Source organism: Pelmatolapia mariae, linkage group LG15 (assembly GCF_036321145.2).
Source record: "Pelmatolapia mariae isolate MD_Pm_ZW linkage group LG15, Pm_UMD_F_2, whole genome shotgun sequence".
In the NCBI taxonomy this organism is placed as follows: Eukaryota; Metazoa; Chordata; class Actinopteri; order Cichliformes; family Cichlidae; genus Pelmatolapia; species Pelmatolapia mariae.
The window spans coordinates 24,051,509-24,067,570 of NC_086240.1; the positions used below are offsets into that span (position 1 = coordinate 24,051,509).

A 16,062-nucleotide genomic window follows, 5' to 3' on the forward strand; every position below is an offset into this window, starting at 1 on the left:
ACTGGATGACGTTGCACGTCACTCAATTCAGAAGTATCAATTGAAAATGCAACGTTACACTGATGGTAGGCGTCACGCACGAAAACCTTCTTTTCTACCAGGAGAGAGTGTGAGGATAAGGAAACCCCACCATGTTCCCAAAGGACATCCCAGATTTACCACTCCTGTAATAGTAACAAAAGCCAAAGGCTCGAATGCCTTCTTGCTGAGTGATGGAAAGATTTGGAATGCCACTCATCTAGCACGCTGTCGCCCAGTGACTGAAAAGAACACTGACACTGCTAGGTTGCACCACAATCAGACTGGCTTACCTTCTGCCAGAAGACTGCCACGCGTCAAGTACAAACCTCGATGGCACAAATACTACATTGTACCATAATATGTCTGTGAAGGTTCTCAGTCATCCAGGTCATCGTAGTCTAAGGAGCTTGGAAAGAAAAGCGTCTGGACTTCTTAAAGTTGCTTGAAGACGTTTCACCTCTCATCCGAGAAGCTTCTTCAGTTCTAAGGTCAAATGGCCGAGAGTCCCAGATTTAAACCCAGTGGGAGAATCCCCCCAAAGAGGGACAAAGGACCCCCTGGTGATCCTCTAATCACATGAGCCAAGGTGTGAAAGCGGGTGTGGGACCTAATCAGCCAGGGTTTCGGGTGAGCTCATTGTTAAACCTGGCCCCACCCTATCATGTGAATTCCTGAGGTCAGATGGCCCAGAATGTGAGTGGGCGTTAAGGCGTCTGGGAAGGGATCTCAAAACTGGATTATAGATGGCAGACAATTGGTGTCGTAAACCACCGCCTCTGTTCAAAGATGGTCGCTCACAGTGGACGTAGATGGCCTCTTTCACTCCTCTTTCAAACCATCTGTCCTCTCTGTCCAAAATGTGAACATTGGCATCCTCGAAAGAGTGACCTTTATCCTTAAGATGCAGATGGACTGCTGAGTCTTGTCCCGTGGAGGTGGCTCTTCTATGTTGTGCCATGCGCTTGTGAAGTGGCTGTTTGGTCTCTCCAATGTAGAGGTCTGGGCATTCCTCGCTGCACTGTACAGCATACACCACGTTGTTAAGTCTGTGTTTTGGAGTTTTGTCTTTCGGGTGAACCAGTTTCTGTCTGAGTGTGTTGCTGGGTCTGAAGTACACTGGGATGTCGTGCTTGGAGAAAACTCTCCTGAGTTTCTCTGATACACCAGCTACATAGGGGATGACAACGTTGTTGCGTCTGTCTTTCTTATCCTCCCTCGCTGGTGTCTGATCTTCTTTTCTGTGCATCTTTGCTGACTTCATGAACGCCCATTTGGGATAACCGCATGTTTTGAGTGCTTCCTTTACATGTGTGTGTTCCTTCTTTTTCCCTTCAGGCTTAGAGGGAACATGTTCTGCCCGGTGGTGTAGGGTCCTGATTACTCCAAGTTTGTGTTCCAGAGGGTGATGGGAGTCAAAGAGGAGGTACTGGTCCGTGTGTGTGGGCTTCCGGTAAACTTCAATGTTGAGGTTGCCGTTTTCTTCAATGTGCACAGCGCAGTCTAGGAAGGGCAAGCAGTTGTCCTTTGTGTCTTCCCTGGTGAACTTGATGTTTTTATCCACGGCGTTAATGTGCGCAGTGAAGGATTCCACTTCTTGTGTTTTGATTTTGACCCAGGTGTCGTCTACATATCTGTACCAGTGGCTGGGTACTCTCCCTTTAAAAGAGCCAAGAGCCTTTCTTTCCACTTCCTCCATGTAAAGGTTGGCTACAATAGGTGACACGGGGGAGCCCATGGCACAGCCATGTTTTTGTCTGTAGAAACCCTCGTTGTACTTGAAATATGTAGTGGTGAGGCAGAGGTCTAACAGTGTGCAGATCTGATCGGGTGTGAAGTTGGTCCTGTCCTCCAAGGAGTTGTCTTCTTGTAATCGTTTTCTGACAGTCTCCACTGCCTCCGTGGTGGGTATGCAAGTGAAGAGTGAGACTACATCAAAGGACACCATGGTTTCATCTGGATCCAGGGTAAGTTTCTCGACCTTGTCGGTGAAGTCGGTGGAGTTCTTGATGTGGTGTGGGGTGTTCCCCACCAGAGGTGCAAGGATGGTAGCAAGGTAGCAAGGTGCATTATTGTACCATAATAGGTTGCTTGAAAAAGGACATTAGAGAAATGTCATTACTTGTTCTATTTTGGGTTTAAGAAGAACGAATAGTTATGTCTATAACTTCTGTTCCCTGAAGGAGAGGAACGAGGTACAACACATAAGTATGGGATATCACGCCCTCGCGTGTCCTGGCTGAAGAAACCTTTATTCACGCCTTTAAGGCAGATGACATGTGATGACACGCGCACGGCCCCGCCTGCACATATAGCCGCTGTCATCACAGTCATCCCTCAGTTCGATAGCCGCTCTTCACCGAGCCAAACTGCTCAGTGGGGCCACCTTGTGTTGTACCTCGTTCCTCTCCTTCAGGGAACAGAAGTTATAGACATAACTATTCGTTCCCTTTCAGTCGATTCACTCGGTACAACACATAAGTATGGGACATATATACACGCCCCGCAGAGCAGCCACCGAACCGGAATCGGACCACCACATCCTTAGCGAGTGGTAGACCCAGCAGAAAGGACAGCATGAGCCACCGAAGGGGCTGTAACGTCCAACCGATAAAACCGCACAAAAGTGTGCGGTGATGCCCAACTAGCTGCCGCACAAATATCAGCTACAGGCACCCCTTTAAAAAGAGCCCATGAGGTTGCCATCCCCCTGGTGGAATGAGCTCTCACCCCGTGGGGCAAAGCAAGACCTCTGGTGCTGTATGCCAGTGAGATAGCTTCTATAATCCAGTGGGACAGCCTCTGTTTGGACAGAGCTCTACCTCTTTTTGGATTAGCGAAGCAGACAAACAGCTGGTCACATAAACGCACATTCTGAGTGCGCTCAATGTAGGTGCGTAGCACACGCACTGGACAAAGAGAATGCATCCTCCTCTGCTCCTCAGATGCAAAAGGAGGGGAGCAAAAGCTCAGCAACTCAAACTCCATTGAGCTATAAGGTGCAGGCATGATCTTGGGAAAATAGGCAGCATTTGGACGCAATACGACCTTGTGGCCATCAGGAGAAAACTGTGTGCAGGCGGGATGCACAGACAATGCATGAAGGTCACCCACTCGCTTTGCCGAAGCCAAAGCGAGAAGTAATACAGTCTTATATGAAAGAAATTTCATATCCACAGACTCAATGGGTTCAAACAGGGGGCTACAAAGGGCCTCCAGCACCAAAGACAAGTCCCAAGCAGGGACACTGGATTTAAGCACGGGCCTCAGCCGGCGAACTCCTTTCAGAAAACGTATAGCAAGGTGATGTGCACCTAGTGTCACCCCGTCAAAGCCAATATGACAAGCAGATATAGCTGCTAAATAAACCTTAATTGTCGAAAATGAAAGGCCCTTATCCAGCAGCTCCTGCAGGAATGTCAAAACATCCACAATAGAGCACTGAAATGGGAGAGTGTGGCGGTCCTGGCACCATTGCTCGAAGGCTCGCCATTTGCAAGCGTACAAGCTTCTAGTAGATGAGGCTCTAGCACTCTGAATTGTCGCTATCACACTAGGTGGCAAACCCATAGCAATCGAGTTTAACCTCTCAGCAGGTAAGCATGAAGGCGCCACAGATCTGGGCGCGGATGAAACACTTCTCCTCCCGCCTGAGAGAGGAGATCCCTGCGGAGAGGAAGCTGCCAAGGACTCGCTGCTAGCAGGCTGATTATCTCTGCATACCACGACCTTGTGGGCCACCAAGGGGCCACTATCACATCAGAGAGAGGGAATGCCGACGCACTCTCTCTAGAACTGGAGATATCATTTCCACTGGGGGAAATGCATACAGGAGCACATCTGGCCATTGGTGCGCTAGCGCGTCCAAGCCCAAGGGTGCATCGTGGTTGATTATAGAGAAGAACAGGGGGCAGTGAGTATTTACCCTGGAAGCAAAAAGATCTATTTGCGCCTTGCCAAACAGATCCCAAATCTGAGCCACTATTAAAGGGTGTAACCTCCATTCTCTCACCAGAGGACCCCCCCTGGAGAGAAGGTCCGGCCCCAGGTTCAGGTGGCCCGGGACATGGGTGGCTCTTAGAGACAGAAAATGAACACTGCACCATAACAGCAGAGAGCGAGACAGCTTCAACAGGGGAAGAGAGCGTGTTCCTCCCTGCCTGTTTATGTAAGACACCACTGTTGAATTGTCCGTCCTGACTAAGACATGCTGGCCCTCCAGGACTGGACGGAAATGCTTTAGAGCTAAGAACACTGCTAACAGCTCTAAGTGGTTGATGTGCAGCTGGCGCTGGGCTGCGGACCAGATCCCTCTCACTGATGCACCCTCGCACAGCGCTCCCCACCCTCTTAGGGAAGCATCTGTGGACACCCCCTTGCGAAACAACACCCTCCCAATCCGAGAGCCCTGATGCAGCAGCCTGGGCTCCCTCCAAGGACGGAGAGCTAGCATGCAAGACGTGGTTACTGGCAGCCTCCTCCGGAGGTGACGCGATGCACACAAACGGTGAGAGAGAGTCCAGCGTTGAAACGCTCTCATTTTTAACAGTCCAAGTGGCACTACGGCAATCATAGATGCCATCATGCCCAACAAGCGTAATATCGTCTGGAAACGCAGTCTGCGTCCCAGCTGAAGGCGAGGCAGCGAAGAAATGCGGCCACTCTGTGCTCCGACAAACGTGCGCGGCTGGAAAGCGAGCATATTTCCAAACCGAGAAAAGTAATCTGCTGACTCGGGATTAGCGAGCTCTTTTGAAAGTTCACAGAGAACCCCAGTGTCTGAATGTGTGACAGAACCAGCGACAGCTGTGTCTCCGCCTACTCTCTGGAGCAAGCTGCTAGAGCCCAGTCGTCTAGGTAGGCTAAGATGCGGATGCCTCTCTCTCTGAGGGGCGCTAGCGCTGCCTCGGCACATTTGCCGAATGGCAGCACTAGGTATTTGTAGGCTACGCCCTCGAATGCAAACCTCAGAAACTGCCTGTGTTTCGGGTGTATAGCCACATGAAAATAAGCATCTGTTAGATCGATTGTTGCAAACCAATCTCCCGGGCCGACTGCATTCAAGAGCTGTCTGAGTGTTAGCATCTTGAACCTGTACGTTCGTAGATACGTGTTCAAGACTCGCAGGTCGAGGATGGGACGAAGCCCTCCCCCTTTTTTCGGAACAACAAAATAACGGCTGTACCAACCTTTGTCTGTCTCCGAAGCGGGGACCACTCGTATTGCTCTTTTCTGCAATAGCGCCTTTATTTCCTCTCTGAGTATCATGACCGCCTCGGTGTTGACAGTCGTGTTTACGACTCTTTGGAAATGAGGCGGCCTGACCCGGAACTGCAACCGGTAACCCATGGCAACGGTTCGCAGCACCCACTGAGAGGGGGCGCAAGCGCGCCACTGAGGGAAGTGAGCAGCCAGCCGGCTGACCTGCAGCACCGTCGGTGGGGCGTTGTCACCCCCCAGTGTGTCTGCAGGGGACTGCATCACCTGCATTCTGCCTGCAGGCTGAGCATTTGTGATTGTTTGAGAATAAACAACACTCTTTATTGATTGTAACATGGGAACATGTACATTCACACAGTTTGTTGGAGGCACCTTTTCTGGGGCACAACAGTGAAAAACAGCGGGAACATTTGATGTAGTCACCTGAACATTTAACACACCTGAACAGGGAGTTACCTGAGGCATTTTGTGTGCAGGGGTTTTGTGCTTGGGAGACAGTGTTAGGAAAGTGCAGCGCCTTCTGGGGCTGACAACCTGAACAGAACTTAAGCGGCACCTCTTGGGCGGCAACAGAGGGGTAAAAGTAGCGTCTCCCTGCTGCTGGACCCCTTCTCCACTCGAAACCACAGCTAGGAGGGCTGAGGCTTCTTCCTCCTGGGTGTCAGGTCCCGCTGGGGGCCCGAGGGTGGGCCTTTGCTCCAGGCCGACTGGCCTGGAGCTCGAGCCGGAGGATGTGCTCTGGCTGGCGGCACACCCACTTCAGCAGTGGGCGCCGGTCTCTTGCCAGTCGGCAGAGGAGCGGCGGGCCTGTGAGAGCCAGCTGCGGGCTTGGGCTTCGGCTGACGTCTGGGGATGATGTCGCGCAGAGCTTCCGTCTGCTTCTTCCTCAGATCGAATCTAGCCTGAATGGCTTCAAGGGAATGTCCGAATAACCCAGCCGCAGACACTGGTGCGTCCAGATATACAGCTCTGTCCCTATCCGGGACGTCAGAGAGGGTCAGCCACAGGTGCCTCTGCGCCACTACTGTCGAAGCCATCCCTCTACCCAGGGAGAGCGCTGCACAGCGAGACGCATGGAGGATGTGATCTGTGGCGACTCTGACCTCGTTAAGAAGTGGTGCCAGCGGGCTGTCATCAGGAACCAGCGATCCGAGCTCCGCCAGGCACATTGCCTGGTACGTCTGGAGCATGGTGACGGAGCTCATGGCGCGAGCAGTGCCGGCCTGAGCCCGATAAATCTTCTCCAGCTGCGAAGCAGAGAATCTGCAGTGCTTGGACGGCAGAGTTGCGGGGCCGCCGACACCATGGTTATGGGACGGGGCCAGATAAGCAGCCAGAGACGGCTTCATAGGGGGTGGGTTAGCTAAGCCAGCCCCCTCGGCGCCATCCAATTCCATGTACTGTCCATAGCCGGGCACAGTGACGCGGGTAGACAGAGGTTTGTCCCATGATGCTGTTAGCTTGCAGACAAAGTCTGGGAACATGGGAACGCAGTTTTTGGCCGTTGCGGGCTCCCATGGGAGGAAAAAACCCGCGAACTGCGACGGCTTCTGAGCTGGCGGAGGAGAGGGCCAGTCCACCTGCAGCTTCTCAGCAGCACGGCGAAACAGGGAGAAAAGAGAGGTGTCATCGTGGCCGACCGGCGCAGCAGCGGCGGCACATTGGGCCGACAATGAGCTCTCCTGCTCATCTTCCGGCAAACCATGGATGTCCAGGCCCATGTCCAGCACGTCATCGTCTTCCTGGGGAGCGCTGGTGGGCTTCAACCCAGGCTGAAGCCCGTCAGCGCTCCTGCATGGTTCCGGCTCGTCATTGGCTAACCCGTCAACATATTCCACGTGGTCAGCCCAGCTAATTGCGGGGACATCGACCGGAAAATCCTCGTCTTCGGACTCGGACGAAGCCAGGGCTCCAGACTCGGAAAGGATAGGGTCATGCCGTGCGACAGCCGAGCGTCCCAGCACTTTTTCCACAAACGTCACCCGTCTTTCCAGGGTCGAGCACCGGAGCTGGCGGCAAAACGCACAGGCTTCGGGCTCCGTCAACGCTCTCCTAGCGTGGACGATCCCCAGGCTGGTCGCTGTCATGCAAAGAGAAACCGCATCCCTGAGGACAGGGGCGAACAGAAGATTTCTGCTTTGCTCGCTTTGGTTTGGAGTCCATTCCAAAACGCAAAGCGAAACGCTGCACAGGAAAAACTTGAAATTAGCGCTCCGCGGGCAGCCTACACACCAACTGTGCGGTGGAGGCTAACACCAACAGGGGCAGTTAAGCTAAGTTCAAGTCGGCAGACAACAGAGCTAACTAGCAGCAGCTAGCTAGCCCAACTCAGCAGAGGTGTTCTCAGCGAGGTGAAGAGCGTAAGAACTGAGGGATGACTGTGATGACAGCGGCTATATGTGCAGGCGGGGCCGTGCGCGTGTCATCACACGTCATCTGCCTTAAAGGCGTGAATAAAGGTTTCTTCAGCCAGGACACGCGAGGGCGTGATATCCCATACTTATGTGTTGTACCGAGTGAATCGACTGAAAGGGAACTGATTTCCTGTCACCAATGCACTAAAAAAAAATTGTAATGGAAAAACTGGAATAATTTCTTTTCATTTTACATAGGAGTACAATATAATTTCAGGCTTATTTAGCTTTTCTAGTTGTAGTATTCTGATGTTATAACTATTGCGACATTTAAGTTCAAAAGTGTATGTTTGATTTGCTAAACAGTGAATTACTTTATTTCTGTACTACGCTATTTGGTGAACTCTTTTTATAAAGAGAGAGATGTTGTGTCCTGTAATGTTTATATCATATTGCACCACTAGAGGGTGGTGTCGCAAAATAAGAGTAAAGCGGAGTCGGAAAAGGTTTAGAGTTAGAATATAGTTAGATGGCTAGCTGATAACTGATGTGTGTTACTGCTACCTCTTCGATGTAAGTCTGTGCTGAATTCAGTAAAGAGCACTGTTCTTTTATGAGGACTGGTTTATTACCGGCCGCTACTACAGTATGGAGGACCACAAGAGCCACGCACATTGAAATAAAGAATTCTGCTTAAATGATGAATTGTAGAATAAATTCTGCATTTGTGAATTCATTTTTGAATTCCACATTAATAAACTAATTTAAACGCCTCATTATAAAAGCCATTTTCAAATTCCAATTGAATAAACGATTCCACTCCTCATTTCAAAATCCATTTCCCTTTCCTGTTCGCTCACGGATTAGCTCAGGGATTAACATTTGTCTTAGCAGATGGATTAGCAACTTCATTTTAAAAATCCTGCTGCAATGCAAATTAGCCACACCGTGGGTTTTAAGGAACTCTCTGTTTGGTTGGAAAGACACAGGCTAGCTGCCTGGATTTTTCTATGCTGCTGTTTGTGCTCATAGCTTTGCGCTGCTAAGAAGCTTGTGTGCTTGTACAAAGGCTGTGAAGCCTCAGGATTTACAATTCAATTCAATTTTATTTATATAGCGCCAAATAACAACAACAGTCGCCTCAAGGTGGTTTATATTGTAAGGTAGACCCTACAATAATACATACAGAGAAAAACCCAGCAATCATATGACCCCCTATGAGCAAGCACTTTGGCGACAGTGGGAAGGGAAAAACTCCCTTTTAACAGGAAGCAACCTCCGGCAGAACCAGGCTCAGGGAGGGGCGGCCATCTGCTGCGACCGGTTGGGGTGAGAGAAAGAAGACGGGATGAAAGACATGCTGTGGAAGAGAGACAGAGATTAATAACAAGTGTGATTCAGCAGAGAGGTCTAATAAAACCATATTTATATGTATATGATGTGTAAATTGATTTATTCTTGTACCTCCATGCCCCAGTAGCCGAATTCTTCACCCCAGTGAAGAGATGATCATTTTCTCCTCTTCACTGTGTGTAAGCGGCAATACATGAAAAACCGACCCACCATACAAGAATGTTAACCGGCCATTTTTAGATTATTATAATTTAACCCATTATAAGCAAAGGCCCAAAGCCTAACAACACAACCACTAAAAAAAATGTAACTTTTGTACCACCAGATTTTCATTTACTTGCATTTAAAAGTGTGTTCCTCTTCCGCATTAACTCCGGCTTCGTCCGCGATTGTTATGAGAAAAACTCTCATGTATGACCCACAATGAATCCTGGGATATGGTGGGCCATTAAGGATACACCAGACCCATCCTTCAAATCTGGTGAAAAGGAGGACCCATTTGTCACCGCATTTGGGGGACTCTTCGAATTTGGACAGCTGTGACGTAATTGCCTACAAATGCAGCCATCGAAGCATGCTACCCCTGAATTTGGACACAGCCACTGGCAGGTGTAAGTTAGTGGGGGTGAGCTCAGGGAGTGGAGTGGATGAAAGCAGAGCAACAGCACCACCTGCAGCCTGTTTCTGTTTTGTACTGCTTTTAATTTCTAAAAATAATTTTACCTGCTCTGTTATGGTAACTGTCTCAATTAAAAAAAATATTTTTATATATTTAAAAGCATATAAATTAACAAAAACATTAACAAAAAAAACATGTTTATCCAGCCATGATTTGAAAGCATATAGCCCAAATTTTAACAGACTGGTGTAGCAGTGAAGAGGTTTAATCTGCAGTGAAAGTAATATAATAAAAGCCACATGTTGTACCAGCTGTTCCAGTGAAAGGTTTGTCCCATTAGCTTGTCTATATACCTTTTAAGTTACATTTCATCAAACAGTCCTGAGAATCCACACATGTGATCCTTTTATATACTACAGTCCAAAGTGAATACAGAAGGTCTCCTGCAGCTTTAAAAGATCTAAAGGACACTGAGTGTGGAAACGATCTGTGTTTCTTTTTTTGGTCATCATTAAATGCTAAAAATTCTGCTGCTGATGTACTCACATTCCTACCAAAAGACTTCCCTTTTTCTTCTCAGAGGAAAAACTATTTCAGAAATGCAATGAGGAACCAACACGTGTTAGAGCAAGAAAGAAAACATCTTATCTGTTACAGCTTGGACATCAATAGCAGATAGTTGTCCTCTTCACCTGGCCCTCTCTATCAGCATAATATTAGCATAAATCACAGGAAGTGGACACAGCATCTCTACAAGAAGGACTATTTCAGAGACTACTTATTAATGTGAGAAAACAGGAAGGAGAAAGACGGAGAATGGCTGAATTCAGGTGGATTCAAATGTTTTCATCAGTGATACTAATGCTTCAATTGTTAGGTAAGAATATTTAAACGTTTATAAATGAGATTACAAAAGCTTAGTTTGTTGACATTATTGATTTTATTCTTTTCTTCACAGCAGCAGCTGCTGACCACTCTGAGTTTATTATCAGGAATGAAGGTGAGGTCACTTTGTCTTGTGAAAATGTGACAGATGATCAAGATAAATGTGACAGAACTACCTGGCTCTTCAGTAAATCAAATAGAGCCGTAGTAACGCTGTTTGAACACGGGAAGATTCACCAAGGGGCCGAAAATAAATCAGACAGACTGAGTGTTACAGCAAACTGTTCTCTGGTTATAAAGAAGCTCACAGCTGAGGATGTTGGTCAGTACACCTGCAGAAGGTTCAACAAATCAGGACAACGAGAAGGTTCAGACTCTGTAGCTGAGCTGTCTGTTGTTAACCGTGAGTATAATGTTTTCAGATTGTTAGAACATCAAACTGAAACATTACAATAACTATATATATACAATAATTACAGCGATGATTACTGTAAATGTTATTCTTGTTCTCTTTTTTTTAACAGTAACTGAATATGAGGATAACGACACAGTGACATTGAAGTGCTCTGTGTCCACATATAAAGAATGTAAATACACTATCAAGTGGCTCTATGGTAACAAAGACCTGACGATGTCACGATCTGCCTGCTCAGCCAGTGTGATCTTTACAGCATCTGATCATATTTACACATCCAAGAACTCTGAGATGTTGAAGTGCCAGGTGACACATGGTGGAAACGTGCAGGAGTTTATCTTCAGTCAATCTTCTGGTCAGAGAAGGGATACGTAAACATTTCAGTCCTTACAATAACTTCATCCTGTTATAAACAAACAAAGAACTTTTTTTTTTGATATGATCATAGAAAAAGTGCTTGTATGATTGGGTGAATAAGGCGAGTTGTATAAAGCGCTTTGAAGTCAGGTAAAGTAGAAAAGCACTACAAAAGAAGCACAATTTAACAGACTTCAGAAGCCTGCTCCTACCAACAGTCAGCGTTGGATTCTTATACACGATACACTTACTTCACTTCAGCAAGTTCCCAAAAATAAGCTGTAAAAGAAAACATCCTGTGGAGATGTATTAATGGAAAGAAGGAAAAGGGGAAGTCAGCTTAATGAGGCTGCTGTTCATTTTCTGTTCCCGTTTATAAAAAAGCCTATTTTAAAAAAAACATTTCTCTCAGTGAAATAACATTACAACCAGGACAATATTTATTTGTTGGTCATTTTAAGCAAATACAATGATCTTAACTGAGTACTTTTATACAACCTAAAAACCAAAATAAAAACATTTGATTTTTATACATCAGGATTTTAAAAAGACAAGAACCTGCAGACATAATGTGTTTAATGTTTTTCTTTTTCTTCAGGTGTGTGGAAGTTTATTGTTGTAGCGCTGGGGTTAACAGTACTCATAATGAGTGCTTTCATAGGCATCATATGGAAGAGAGTTAAAGGTGAGAGTTTTCACAAGACTGAGCTTTCATCATCAGGGAGACTGCAGAAACCAGGATGGACTTTCATTCTAAAAGCTTGAATTGATTTTTCTCTTTTTAGGACACAAATCACAGATGAATGAAAATGCTGTGAGTTATAACACTTTCATGTTATATACGAGTAATGAGTCTTTCTCACTCATGTGATTATAGTCTGCTGTGTTTATGAGGCTGCTTTGTCTGTTTTATTTGTTTCAGGAACTCAATTTAAACCCTGCAGTGACTCTGTCTGCTCCAGGAACCATTCAGGACTCTGTGAGCTCAAATACTTACTCACCACTTGTGTTTGTTCTCCTGTATGTTGAATCTAAGCATTACTGAGCAGTCTTTATGTTGTCGTATCTGTGCAGGCTGAATCTGAATACGCTGTTCCCTATTCCTCCATGAGCTACACCAACAACACCACCAGTAAAGCTCAGGTAAGCTGTCCTATTGGTTATTCAGGTGATGTCAGTTAATAACAATAAAAATCCCCATGAAAGAGCGAGGCAAATGTTGATATCTGAGTGTTAAGAATAAATATTAAGATTATAATACTATTATCATATCATATCCCTACATTATTATGGTCTTAATTTTGTGTTTTTTTAAATTTGTGTATTCACTTTCAGGTTGTGGGTCAAGATGATGATGAAGATGATGACACAGTGACCTACATCACCATGAAAAGTCACATCGCTTCTGCTGCACCCTCCAGTGATCCCAGCAGCCTCTATGCTGCCGTCAACAAACCAGTGAGAGACACGTGTTGATGAAACGGCTACAGCTCATATAAGCTTTCTTATGTTACACTGATTATGGTTTAGCTCACGCCCTTTTCAACCTGTTATTTGTAGCAGATTGTGTAAAAATGTTTCTGTTAGGCTTAAGTTCTCCATGTTTAACAAAAAGGACATTATACTGCTCATTTACATTTCTAACACAGAATGTTGCACTATGTTTTATCCATAAATCGTCTATCGTTTGACAAAGTTCAGAATTTATTACTGTAGCAATCCCTTTTATCCAAAAGGGGGTGCTGTATATTCATTATAACGAAATGTGAAACAGTGATAAAAATGATCTAACATCCTCAGTCATAATAAAAGTCACATGTTACATCAGCTGTTTATGTTTGCAGTCATTTAAACATCTGTATCTCAGAACTGTTTGAGTGTGTGTTTCAAAGTTGAATTAGTTAATTATTCAGTGTTCAACAATAAACACGTAAAACAATATAAACTCACAAAGGTAAACAACAAACTACATTTTTACATTGGGCTATAAATCCTGTGATTAACACTCCTCTAAATCCCTGTGCCTTGTGAAAATCATCTCTTTGGGATTTATGGTCCTGCAAATTTGTCCGTCTGTGTACACTTTTCGATTGGACAAACAGGAGAAATGGGTTTCACCCACTCAAGATGCATTTCCTGCTACTCCCTCTACTCGACACAGCAGGAAACTGTTGTTACACCACACAAGCAAAAGAAAAAAACATGGGTTTCAAAGTGTGTGCCGCTTCATACATCTCATTGCAATTGTGGCGTCTGATACAAGCCCTTTTGGTTTGGTGGTGTAAGTAAACTCTGAGCATTATGATTAATTTTCTCATACTGCAGAAGTAAATAAAGCAACGTGGACAGGACAACCAAACCTTACTTAACTATCTGAGAGATGAATTTTAGGTGTCGCTTTAATAACAACTCTGGCTGTTAATAAATGAGGAACATGAAAGCTGTGTAAGTCTGGTTGCATAAGAAGAAGAAGACACTTTTATGCTTTAGAAGCCTGAGAAGAACAGAGAGACTGTGAGACATGATGGTTACATTTAGATGGATAAAAATGTTTCTGTACTTTATACTCATGCTTCAGTTTGGAGGTAAGGATGATTTGTACACTGTACATCAACCAAGGATTTGAAAACTAACTCTTCTTTCTAATTTTGAGTAATATCATTTTTATTTAGCACAGACAGCTGTGGTGTTTCTGTGAACAATGAAAACTGAGTTTGATGCACTCTTCAAAAATGCAGTGTTAAAATTTTTGATTCTGTCATATTCTCAGGAGCACTTAGTGACGATCTATTGCTCTCCTTAACTGTCAGAGATGCAGATAAAGTCACTTTGCCTTGTCAAAATCTAATCAACAATCATCACAACTGTGACACTACTGCCTGGCTCTTCACTGATTCAAGAGGCACACCAGCAGTAGAGCTGGTTTATCTTGGACAGATCAAAGAAACAGACAGACTGAGTGTTACAGCAGAATGCTCACTGGTTATAAAGAAAGTCACAGCTGAGGATGTTGGTCGTTACAACTGCAGACAGTTTAGAGGCAATCCAGGGAGACAGCAAGGTCCAGATGCTGTGGTTCATCTGTCTGTTGTTCACAGTGAGTATTTGCAACATCATATTTTTGAGCTCAAACCATCCTGTTAGAACAACATGCCGACAAGTTACATTTTGAAAAAAGGAAACTTGTTCTTATTTGGTCTTTCACTTGAATTTCATCTTTACCAGTGAATGTTCCCTCTAAGCTGCGCACGTGCGCAATTGCGCACTGCTGGCACAGTCTCTGCGCACAGAAAATCTGCGTTGCGCACAAAAAAAAACCTGACAGTACCTGAATTGAAATTAAAATTAATACTTTAACAATTCTGTTTTGCAGTGTGAGTCAGTAAGTGACTGGCTGCTCCCATATGGGATTAGAACGATGCCACCTTATCCCATAGTCCAGCCAATAATGCGATTCACATTCATATATACGCAGCTAATCAACGTCGTTGACAGGCTATGACAGCGTCCTTATGTGCCGACACCGGTGATTTAGCTAGCAAAGCAGCGTGGCTGATGTGGAGTGAAGCCACGTAAATGACAACGTGTACAACCATTGGAGATGTGAGCAGGACAGACGGAACAATTGACGGGGAAAGTGTGGACTTCATACCAGTTTTTAAATTGTGTTGATAGGCCACGTAAAACCAGAGTTGTGATATAAAAAAAATGCAATGTTTGGTTTTCTTCCTGAATACTATCGTTGTTTATATTTACTGCGGAAGAAACGGTAAAAACGGCGTTTTATAAGAAAAAAAAGCTCGAAAGCACTCTCCGCCTGTCAGCAAAAACAAAAGCCCCCGCCTCCCCTTTCCTATTCGTCCAAAAAAGTACCATGTCGACCAATCAAAAAATGATATGGCAACGTGGCATCTAGTTGTTAAGAAACGAGGGGAAGTTTTAGGAGTGACGGCGGTGTTTTGAGATGTGAGAGATTTGAGACGTTTAGCGCAAACCTTGTGTACTTAGTGTGTAGTGTAGTCAATAGTTTTGTTAGCAATGAGCAATGAGACGACTGCTGAATGTTACAGGTGTTACAGGAGGGATACATCCTGTTGTCTGGCCTGCAGGTATCAGGCTGTTGTTCTCCTTTATCTCATAGTGGACAGAAATTATTTTTTGGAGTGGCACAAATAATTTGTGTGGCATCAGATTTGATGCAGAACAGCTGATTGTTCTGTAAATAGTTTGAAATGTTTATTTAAAAATGCATTGGCTGCATTTAAAAAAATAGCTGCAAAAAACGTTGTTTGCATAACTCAGTTACTTTTTTGAAGAAGTAACTATATAATTAATTGCCCAGCATTGGTCATTATATACTGTATTTTGCAGACAGAGAGTTACAGGACTCTCTCCCAGATCACAGACTCATACTCATAATACAAGTCAGAGCTTTATAAAAAAAAAGAAAAGAAAGAAAGTTGTGTTTTCGAAATTGGAGTTCAAGTTATTTTTACTTCCAATAGTCTTAACATACTACACAGGTCAATGACTAGATTTTTTTTACATTTTCATTGTAAATGGGCTAAAGCAGTTAATTAAAGGTAGTCTAACATAAATGTAACTGCTGTAATTTGATTTGATTTTAATAAACTATTTAACTTGGATGGATTCGATGCTGGCGTGACCACAGTGTACACGTCTGATGTCGCTCACAGTGGTGCAAGGGATCGCTCAGGGAGTTTGTGTGTTCGCTCAGACACATAAAAAATTAGAGGGAACATTGCCAGTGACTGAACAGAAGAAAGCTGATGAGGTGACTTTAAACTGCTCTGTGTGGACATATGAAAGGTGTAAACACA

At 45.1% G+C, this 16,062-nt stretch overlaps 2 protein-coding genes across 2 annotated transcripts; one reads left to right on the forward strand and one right to left on the reverse strand.

The window, feature by feature from the left end:
* Positions 1-2,562: 2,562 nt before the first annotated feature.
* On the reverse strand, positions 2,563-4,720 carry LOC134642723 (uncharacterized). Its single transcript, XM_063494673.2, has 2 exons — positions 4,031-4,720; positions 2,563-3,747 (listed from the first exon to the last, which is right to left on the reverse strand). The coding sequence occupies exons 1-2, from the start codon at positions 4,718-4,720 to the stop codon at positions 2,563-2,565; spliced, it is 1,875 nt and encodes a 624-aa protein (XP_063350743.2).
* A 5,482-nt stretch (positions 4,721-10,202) lies between these two features.
* Positions 10,203-12,772, forward strand: LOC134643713 (uncharacterized). The gene is made up of 8 exons (XM_063496237.1): positions 10,203-10,441; positions 10,523-10,852; positions 10,974-11,219; positions 11,820-11,906; positions 12,007-12,035; positions 12,144-12,200; positions 12,296-12,364; positions 12,557-12,772. The coding sequence occupies exons 1-8, from the start codon at positions 10,381-10,383 to the stop codon at positions 12,695-12,697; spliced, it is 1,020 nt and encodes a 339-aa protein (XP_063352307.1). The 5' UTR covers positions 10,203-10,380; the 3' UTR covers positions 12,698-12,772.
* The last annotated feature ends 3,290 nt before the right edge of the window (positions 12,773-16,062 follow it).

Bases quoted from the DNA above. Each gene is read 5' to 3' on its own strand.
- LOC134642723 (XM_063494673.2), bottom strand. From the start codon at position 4,720: ATGCTCGCTTTCCAGCCGCGCACGTTTGTCGGAGCACAGAGTGGCCGC. The intron at 3,748-4,030 runs GTGAGAGAATGG...GTGGCCCACAAG, and splicing joins TCTCCAGGGGGGGTCCTCTG to GTCGTGGTATGCAGAGATAA.
- LOC134643713 (XM_063496237.1), top strand. From the start codon at position 10,381: ATGGCTGAATTCAGGTGGATTCAAATGTTTTCATCAGTGATACTAATG. The intron at 11,907-12,006 runs GTGAGAGTTTTC...TTCTCTTTTTAG, and splicing joins CATATGGAAGAGAGTTAAAG to GACACAAATCACAGATGAAT. The intron at 12,365-12,556 runs GTAAGCTGTCCT...ATTCACTTTCAG, and splicing joins ACACCACCAGTAAAGCTCAG to GTTGTGGGTCAAGATGATGA.